This window comes from Seriola dumerili, unplaced genomic scaffold (genome assembly GCF_002260705.1).
Source record: "Seriola dumerili isolate Sdu_G_001 unplaced genomic scaffold, Sdu_1.0 BDQW01000478.1, whole genome shotgun sequence".
In the NCBI taxonomy this organism is placed as follows: domain Eukaryota; kingdom Metazoa; phylum Chordata; class Actinopteri; order Carangiformes; family Carangidae; genus Seriola; species Seriola dumerili.
The window spans coordinates 4,790,317-4,800,354 of record NW_019174733.1 but is presented as its reverse complement, the minus strand read 5'-3'; the positions used below and the strand labels follow the sequence as shown (position 1 = coordinate 4,800,354).

Sequence of the window (10,038 nt, the reverse complement as noted above, 5' to 3'; positions counted from 1 at the left end):
GACCTCACTCCTACATCAGTGACAGAGAAGGTCTGAAACACAATTAGCAAGCTGTTCCTGAGCTCTGCTTTGCAGTCACATCTGACCACCGGCAGCCAAATAGACCTAATGGGTGGGAACTAACCAATGGGAACTAACACGCTACTGCATCTGTGGATGATGGGGAAATGCAACACTATTAGACAGCTGTTCGCCATATCTTTTCAAATGTATTTGGAAGTAACATAAGCACTGGATCAATTGGCTCAGGAGCAATCACAGCCAGGCATGAAGGTATACACAGTTTGATGTGAATAAATCTGGCAGCCTGTATTGTAAGACAAAGCAGGGGCTCTGCAAAGGAAGTCTGGACCTTGACAAGATATGACACTGTGTGCATAAGGCCAGAGGACCATAAGAAAAAGTCATTAAACTGGACTTTGTGCAGTCACATCCTGCTCAAGGCCCCAAGGATAATTAACACTGTGACCACTCTGTCAGAAAGCTGACCACATGGCTTCAAGACATGAAACACTCCCCACGCTGCTTGTACATATGTATATCCAACCCATAAACACATATTACACACTGAGCAAATGGTCATAGATGACAAGGCTAAAGATCAAACATGATTAAACCAGTGCTTCAGGGCCCTGGGAAATGCCCTGTTTGAGGTGCATGAGATACTGGCAGGGTGGTATCGTGGATAAGGAGACTGCCCTTCATCAGGACGATCATCTGGCTACAGCAGCTGCCCTGCCGAAATGCCTGTGAGCAAGACACTAGCTGCAGGGGTGCTGCAGTCGTTAAATCAATGGTTCACACTGGAGTATGGACCAGAGATGACCCTGATCTCATACAAGAACAACAATTTGTCTTGAAACATTTTTACAGGTTTGTTTAAAACAATTTGCCCTCCTCAATTCTCTCATGGGTTTATTTTTATGGTAATAATACATTCTTTTAATCTATTTCTCATATGTATGTATTATTAGTAGCATAACATTTACTGTTGAGGTACTTGAGGTACTTGTACTTAACTTCAGAATTTCCATTTTCTTCTACTTTGATTCAGATCAATAATACAGAATATAATAGAAAATATAATCAACAAATACATTATGATATTTAACCAGGAAAAGTGTAATTGAGATCAAAAGCTCTTAAATAAGAATGTCCTGGATAAAACAGGCAGCAGCAACCTTAACAGGGTTGCAGACATACTTGTAACAATTAACAATGAAAATAAAGACTCATTAAATATCATAATAAAATAACATTCATCAAATGTTCATCACAAGTAATCAATATCAGGGGTCAAAAAGGGGCAATATGAATTGGTCAAAACATCTACCAGCCTTCAAGTCATTTAAAATTGCTTCAGATGCATCCAGAGACCAGCTCCCTAAGATTCAGATATTTCCAGACATTCCCTTTCTCTTTATATAGGCTACTCTGCAGCATGTAAAGTAGGCCTAATTAAAATTAGCCCAACCTTTACCAGCTGCAAGTTAAAGTGATGTTCACACTAATTCATCACTAATTATAATCTAATAATATAATATACAGTACATTGTTGTGAAATGGGCCATTCTGCGAAATGAGTATATTTTGGTGCTGACTTTTGAAAAGACTTGAAAGTTAAATTTTAAATGCATGACATTTGCCTTTGACTGAATATTGCTACACTGTGTTATTGCTACTTTTACTTAGGCCTAAATAAAGGACCTGAGTAGGCCCTTGTACACCACTGATTAGTAGTAGTCGCTACAGATTCATTTTTATATTTTGTTATTGTTATCTTACGCATTAGTTTTTGTCCTGCACTACTTTTATTTGTAAAACATATTAATGGAATTAAACTCTTATAAACAGATAATGGTGAACGGAAAATAGAGATAGTTTTATTATTTAATTGCCTTAAGCAATGGATCGCATACATAACTTATCAATTCTCTGCATTTTTTGTTGGTCTGTCAATATTAGCGACCGTGTAAATTTATCAGTAAAAATATCCAGGGATCCTTATCAAGTCCTCACCACAGAACAACAGCGCCCTCCACAGGTCACGTTTCCTCTAATTTCAGCTGCCTGCGAAAAAACACCTTTTGAGCTTGTCGAGCTTCCATAGGACATTCCCCTTCCCCCTGTCTCCTTCTCATCACAGCATGGATCCTCACCCCAACTTTATTTCGGTGTTTTAGACTTAGTTTTACGTTGCCTTTGGATTAACGGTTTTCGCCTGGACTCCGTTACTCATCTAGACGCCATGTTTACCACCACCGGCTCTCGGGGCCTCTGTAAGTATCCGCTATCCACCGTCAAACCAACGGTAACAGCTAGCTCAGCTAACTGGTGTTAGCATTGCGCTGTCATTCATTTACTCTAGGCTATATCTCTCTCTTACAGCTGCGTTCAGTTAATAAATAACATACGCTTTGCTTTTCCATTTAGTCGGTTTACTTAGCTAAGGTGCCATCGTTAAAAGTAACAGAAAATGACAAAAAACGAGGCCTGTATTTAAAATAAAGTATATAAGTATAGTCAGGAAATTGTATTTACAGTATTAAAGTACTCAGAGTACGTCATATCATTATGGCATCATATCATTATAGCATTAGGTTATTATTACTGATACATTAATTTGTAAGCAGTATTTTGTTGCATAGTACTTGAGTAAATTTACCTACTTTCCATCACTGGTGGTCTGCACAGATAAGGCTCCTCTGTCTAAAGGCCTCCTCCTGGTTCTCAATGGGCTGACTGTGATGCTCACCCTGCTGCCACAGTACCAAGAACTGTTTGTATACAACCTACAGGCTGTCACCCACCAGCACCAGGTACATCTTCAGCATCTGTCTGTGTGTTAGCGTGTGAAACAACAACCAGTATCTCTAAATAATGTGTATGTGTCCCTGGGTGCCATGTTCCTCTACTTTTTGTGAAACTGTCCTGGTTTAGACACCAGTAGATATAATCTTTTAAAACATTTCGATGAATGATGTATTGTTTTCAAATTGAACATCATAGTTCATTCTTGACCATTGGAATGACAACATAATTTTAACTCAAGGTCCAGGTCTTAGCTTTTAGTGGATCTTTCAGCTGCATCTCATTCATCAGTGAATGAAGATATCACAGTTGTTACGATACTGACTCTTGTATCATCATGTGACCAATGTAACCTAAGGAACTTTGATTACATGATAACAGGTTAAAAACAATGCAATGCAGTGTGATCTACATCAGTGAAACCGATTGGGGCAGCTGTTTGTGATTACCAGATCAAAACCAGTGGCAGCATCAACTGGGAAAGGAGTCAAAAGTTCCCTACTTATGCTACATGATGCCACTTGAGCCAGTTCTATTCGCTGATGAAGGCCATGAGATGCAGTTGAAAGTTCTGAAAAAGCTATTAAAATGACCTTGACATAATACTATTTTGTCAAATTGGTTTAAAAATTATTTGGTATTAACGTCTAGAAGTTCTTGGTGAGTCTGAGATGTGAGATAGGGCATAACATGGCATAACATTTAGGTTATGTACACTGTGTTATTCAGAAGAGGCATTATTACACCAAGTTATTAATTTGAATGTATAATTCTTCTGTCCCTCGTGCTGTAGGTGTGGAGGTTGTTGTGTGGCAGGTTGGTGTGTCTAGATGTGAAGGACTCCTTTTGTAGCAGCCTGCTCATTTACAACTTCCGAATCTTTGAGAGGAGGTTTGGCACCAGGAAGTTTGCTGTAAGTACCATATCCACTGACATTTGAATAATACAAACATAAATACACAGAGTACAAATTTAATAAACCTGCTCATATTGCTTGCTGAACTACATTGCCCCGAAATCTTTTTGTGGGTCGTTTCCTCTCCAGTTACATTCGTAGACAAAAGCAAAATGTTAAGATCTTCTTTAACAGGATTGTAAGAATGAATATGAATCACTATGAGGTGCACCTCTGTAGCAACTTCCTCTTTTAGGGAAGGTGATATTTAACTTCCTCATCTGGCACAAAGCAGTTCTCACTAGCTTGTTGCGTAAAAGACATCTGACACTGAGTGTCACTGTGTTTGTGAAAATGTAGTGAAAAGTTTGAAGACCTTCTAAGTTTGTATTGTTCTAACCATCATACGTGGCGCATATTCTAATTCCAGTCCTTCCTGTTGGGCACTTGGTGTCTGTCTGCGCTGATGGACTTCCTGCTGGCCCAGGCTTTCCAGTTCTTATTTGACTATGAAGTCGAGGAACTGCCTGCAGGACTGTGAGTAGCTTGGTCATTTTATTAGCCACAACATTTGCTAAGTTTCACAAATGAATGTGCTGCATCTCGAAAAGGGAATAGCTTTTTGTCACTCTTATGGCCTCTGAGGATCCTGCAATTAAAAGATAAATAGCCTTGTATTCAGTTAGGTTTATGAAGTGTTAAGACAATGTGTCATTGCCATGTGTCACTTAAGTGGAAAATCTGTCTTTTTCACCTCAACATATCACCATGTAAGCCTTGGGCAGTATCCGTTTTTTCATTTCCTAATCCCCTCCCCATATTATATTTGAGGATACGGTATTTAAATGGTGGTGGACTGTGACAGCAGCATACTATCCACTGCCACAAAAGGAAGGAAGTAAAAATGACTTAAGATATTTAATGAAATAAGAAGTTGTTATTCAGAAAAAGTGAGATGGTAAAGTCACTTGCTCAAAAAGCCTAACACGGCAAACTTAACATGGCCTTTCCCAGATTGCCTGAAATATTACTATTACTGCTGAATATCAATGTATTTTATATTAATGAGTGGTGAATATCTTTTTCAGTGATTTGTATTAAGCGGCGTGAAACAAAATCTGATAATTACACTGATAAGTGATTTATTTCTCTCTGTGTCTCTATTCGTGCATGTCATTTCCAACCTCTGTACTTTTACACTTCTCTTCTCACAGGCTTGCTCCAGTCTTCTCTCTTTTTGTGCCTTTCTACCTGTCGATCCCCAGGATGCCAGTCACCCAGGTCCTGGGCCACATCCACATCACCAACAAGTCTCTGGTCTACATAGTAGGCTTGCAGGTAAGCCTGTGTTCTGCTGGTGTGAGTATGTGTGTATATATTTTTCTTTGTCCTTCAGAGTTCTTGAGAATGCGTTGTTTCTTTCTCTTCTTCTCTCCCCCAGCTGTTGACTTCCAGCCCCTTCATGTGGCTTCTTGCACTCAGTGGACTGGTAAGTAGCCAAATTCTTCATTAATTCATCATTTGCTGTGTATCTAGGAAGAGAAACGATAATTAAAACACCAATAAGTGATTTATGGCTGGAGGAGGTGCAGTACGTGGGTTGTTTGTTGAGGGCTGCAGGACTCGGCACACAGGTTGTGTGTGGGCCAGAGAGTCAAAACAATGTGCTCAAGAGCAGTGTTTCTCAAACTTTTTCAGACCAAGGTCTGCTTTACCATTCAAATCAAACTCACAGACCACCTAACTCCCCAAACATCCCCAAAACCAATACAGTAAATAGGGTCAACAATCCATTGGCCCAGCACTCCGCACGGTAGCAGGTGGCGCTATTTATTCAGCATCAAAATTATCATGCAATAATAAAAATAAAAATAATCAGCAGATTAATCAATAATGAAAATAATTGGTCTTTGCAGCCTTACTGAACACAGGTTTTGATATCTCTGAAATCGGATCATGTTTCGCTGCATCACACCATGGATTACCTTGCAAAGTTTGATCTCCACACAGTAAAGCTGATATCTGTACTATATACATGTTTTTTGTGAATGTGCCTTTCAGATCTCAGGCGGGTTGTACCACTCCAATGTTCTCCGGCTACAGAAGCTCCTCTTCATACCCTCCTGGGTGTCTCGTATTGGACGGTATATTTTGGAGCCACTCTTCTCAAGTGAGTCCAACCATTCGTAATCACAGAACACAAATCCTGTGCAAATCCTTTTCTCTGTGACCAGTGTTGCGTGGCCTGGCAGGGAGTTGTCTTTCTCTGTCTAACTGAGAAAAAAACTAATACCGATAAATAACATAACATCCATTTTAGGCATTTGAATAGTGCTATGATGCATTAATGTATGTATGCTAAATTGTATTTGTTTTGTTTTTTTCATTTTCCTGTATTAAAAACTAACCTGGAGGAAAAGTAAAGCAAGGATGAAATAATGAGCTGTCTTAAAGATCTTCTCTGCTTGTAAAAGTTTTTTTCCAGATTCACTTTACCTTATGAGATTTTTGTGGCCATTTGCTATACTAACAATTAGGCTAATTAGCTAAAGTAATTCTTGTTCCAAATTTAAATACGCCATTCGTCCTGTCTCACAAATTGGAGGAGGGGACTTATGGGTCAATGATGCCATCATTAAATAGTAGTATGAAAGCATACAGTATTCATTAAGAAAAGTAGTTTCTGAATGACTGAAGATGTGCTTTTTCACATGACTGCACACATTACTTTCTGCTCTGAAAACATTCACTTGAAAGGTTGTTTACATTAAACGTCATGCCTTAAACAGCTCCTCCTCTTCAATTTCTAATGTCCTACACGGTCATTTAAAGCCTTTCAGCTGTGAAAGAGTGTTTATCAGTCTCAAAATAGTCTGTGCTGAACAACTTTGGCTTTCCACATTTTGTTCTGAAAACTTGAATAGAGCCGCTGTTGACAGTAAGCTGGTTTGGTGTTTGCTATGTTTCTATGTCCAAAAGCTGGGATATCATAGTGAAGTGCAGGACATAATGTGACAAAATATATTTCTGCTATTATATAACAGATAAAAAAAACAGAATTTTTCTATGTCACACTATGCTGCTTTTTGCCAATTGATGTACAGCTCTTTTACACAGTGTTACATGTTTTGTGTCTGCTTATTAATGTGTTATTAACATCTGTGGTCATCAAGGCTCCCAGCCAAGCAGTGAGACACCTCTGGGGATGGGTGCCACTCTGGACATCCAGAGGCAGCAGAGGATGGACCTGCTCGACCAACAGCTGCTGCTGGCCCAGTACAATGAGGCCAGGAGGAACACCAGACAACAGCCACAGGTAGATAAACACACAAACACGAACTTATTGCTGCATTAATGCGCAGCCTAACTCCAATGTCAGAACTTCACTTACTTCAAGCATCAGATGCCACTCAAGAATTGTATTGAATTGCAGTTGTACCATTTGTTCAATGTCTACATATGAGCAGTGCTTGGTTGTGCCTCCATGTCTGTGTGTGTGTGTGTGTGTGCAGCCTGGGTTGTTACAGTGGACCAGGTTGTTTCCCTCCCTGAGACACAGAGGACAGAACCGACCCCCAATGCAGCCCCGCCCCCAGGCTCAGACACAACCATCCACACAGCCACCACTATTGGACAACTCTCCTGTGGCAGAGGAGCAGGTGGGTGTTCACATGTGTGTTCCTGTATATGTTTACACACGTGCAGCTTTACACCATGAGTGCAGTATTAGTTCACTTTCTGTAATTTCCAGATATTATTTCACATATCTTATGATCTGCATGACTCAGAATCTTTATACACAGGCAGACCGCTAACAGACAGACCAAAACTGGTCTTTATAGCCCACCTACACCTGACTTTGTGTGGGGAATCCTTATGAAATATTCCCAGGTGATGCAGCTGCTGTCTCTCAGTTGTTTTTTTTGTTTTTTTTGGCCCACAGGTTGCACGACTGGTGGAAATGGGCTTTTCCAGGACTGATGCCCTTGAGGCCCTCAGAGCTTCAAACAACGACATCAACATGGCAACCAACTTCCTCTTGCAACACTGAAAGAAAGAGAGCAAGCCCAGTGAGAAAAACAGGTGAATAAGGACACAGAGAGAAAGAAGGAAGAGAAGCAACCAAAGCAGAGGAGCAAAAAGCAAAACGGAGACAAAATGTTGGAGAGAATGACAATGAATGATGGAGATTGGGAGAGAAGACAACAGAAATTTGTACAGATAATCTGCTGTGTCACTGCTCCCTGAAGCAGTGTTAGGCTGACCCGACCTGAGCGGAGCCTGATCGCTGGCTGATTAATGAAGAAGTGTGAAGCACAAAGTGGGAGACATTTGCGTCATCGCTTTCTGATGGTCATCGTAGTGTGAAACAATCATTGCTCAAGGCAGATGAGTTAGACCTCTAACTCCAAGGGGATCCCTATGAAACATATTCAGAAACCAAACAGGTCAGAGCTTTGCTCACGGTACACTTTGAACGCTTCAGAGTCTTCTGTCCAGTGGAGGACATAAAAAAGTGGGAGATTTCTTTAAAACAACTGATGCTGAAGCACACACATCAGCTGAAATTCCACACACCCTCCACATGGATACCCACTTATAGCTGTGTGAAATAGATCTCTATAACCCACTGTCATTACTGCCATACTACTGGCTGCTGTGTAACCAACATCTTAGACCCTGATAACTGGTCAGAGATGATAAATATGTCTCAGAAGATTAAGAAAGAGGTGCACAAGGTTTTTGAGAGAGTGGATTAGAGAACATTATGTCATCTGTCAGGTTTTTGACAAATTTTTATTTTTCACTGAGACAATAGTCTCAGTGAAAAATACCTCAATTCCTTAACCTCCTTAATTACATGAGGAGGTTCAGAGGTCATGATTACAACTTGGGAATTTATGATTAAAGAATCCATGAACAATCTAACATACATAACAGGGTTTTATTACACAGATGTTATTTCTTTATGTTGGCAGTGTGTCACGGAAGTAGCAGGGCTCAACCCTTTCCTGCTTGAGATGTTTTAACAAAGCGGTAAGCCTGATTGACAGCTGCTGCAAGAGCCACATTTCAGCGCTGAGTGGTTCGGCCCCTTTTGTAACTCTACAAGTCCACTGTCTGTAACCGACAGGGCTGTTTGGCAGGACACAGGTCAGATGGGTTATCTCAGGGTCTCTGAGGCGACTTCCTCTGTTCATGGCATTCACATTTAAGGACATTGAGTGCACACAGAGGTGCACAGTAGCCTGTCAAGGAGGTCATGTTTCACACCCTTGACTGTCTGTCTCTTTCATCATTTCATGCTCTCAGATGCATTTGCACACACTCCTCAAGGTTTTATTTATTCTGTCTTAACTGAGTTTGAGTCTTTTCTCTGACAGCACATGTGTCTGGATCTTGGCAAGTCTTAAAAGTCCGATGATATTCATTCTGCAATATCATGACAAGAAATTTATGGAGACTATGCACTGCATAGTAATTACTTTGTGTATATAAATGTGCAGACATTTTGTGGAAGAGAAGTTATATTGCAGCCACTATGTATTGATGTCAAAGAAAGATGCTAGTTTTATATTTTGTGCATAATAATATTGATAATATATGACCACTGAGATGAGTCTGTCATTTGTGTGTATGTATTTTTGAGAGTGAAATAATAGTTGATGGGTGTGATGAGGGAGTTGTTGCATGGACAACTTTCTGATAAACTGTAACAAATCATATTTGATCTGTGGAATAAATCAACTTGCTGACTAATAATTATTTGCATCGCACAGAGGTTATTCATGATGACGAGCCTCAAAACAAACAAACAGACAGTACTTCTGGTTAACCCTTTTAGTTTTATACAAATCCTTGATGGACAGCACATGAATTATAAACATGAAATTGAAGGTTTTAAATTATTTTAAAGGATTAAATGACAACAAAAAGGATAACGTTTTTTTTTTACTGAGCATGATTTATGGAGTATATTCTAAGAAATCCAGAGATTTCTGGGTAAATTAATTACTAACCATCACAACCTAATGCCATTCATGCAAATATTGGTGTTTCTTTAAGCTGTTACCCACAATCCCAAATTCTAATATTGAAAGTGGAGGAAGACATGCAAAGATCCTCTGCCCTGGAAAATTATTCCACTTTTCACTTGCAGCCATCCAGATATAATCATTCATGGATAGGATGCTATTATGTGACAACTTTTCAAATATACCATTTCAGTGACTTATTCTAATAGCTTTCATTCGATAATATATCAGCTCCTGTCACTAAACACTGTGAGTTGTTTTTTTCTGCCATCATTACAAATTTATTGTGGGTCGGAT

At 39.7% G+C, this 10,038-nt stretch overlaps 1 protein-coding gene across 1 annotated transcript; it reads left to right on the top strand.

Annotated features, from left to right (window-relative positions):
- The first annotated feature begins 2,125 nt into the window (after nucleotides 1-2,125).
- Nucleotides 2,126-9,469, top strand: ubac2 (UBA domain containing 2). Its single transcript, XM_022763643.1, has 10 exons — nucleotides 2,126-2,279; nucleotides 2,695-2,819; nucleotides 3,605-3,724; nucleotides 4,137-4,243; nucleotides 4,921-5,044; nucleotides 5,148-5,195; nucleotides 5,768-5,876; nucleotides 6,880-7,022; nucleotides 7,219-7,365; nucleotides 7,650-9,469. The coding sequence occupies exons 1-10, from the start codon at nucleotides 2,249-2,251 to the stop codon at nucleotides 7,755-7,757; spliced, it is 1,062 nt and encodes a 353-aa protein (XP_022619364.1). The 5' UTR covers nucleotides 2,126-2,248; the 3' UTR covers nucleotides 7,758-9,469.
- The last annotated feature ends 569 nt before the right edge of the window (nucleotides 9,470-10,038 follow it).

Coding starts and splice junctions, on each gene's coding strand:
- ubac2 (XM_022763643.1), top strand. CDS start 2,249: ATGTTTACCACCACCGGCTCTCGGGGCCTCT. Junction 2,280..2,694: donor CACCGGCTCTCGGGGCCTCT/GTAAGTATCCGC, acceptor TGGTCTGCACAG/ATAAGGCTCCTCTGTCTAAA. Junction 3,725..4,136: donor TTGGCACCAGGAAGTTTGCT/GTAAGTACCATA, acceptor TTCTAATTCCAG/TCCTTCCTGTTGGGCACTTG.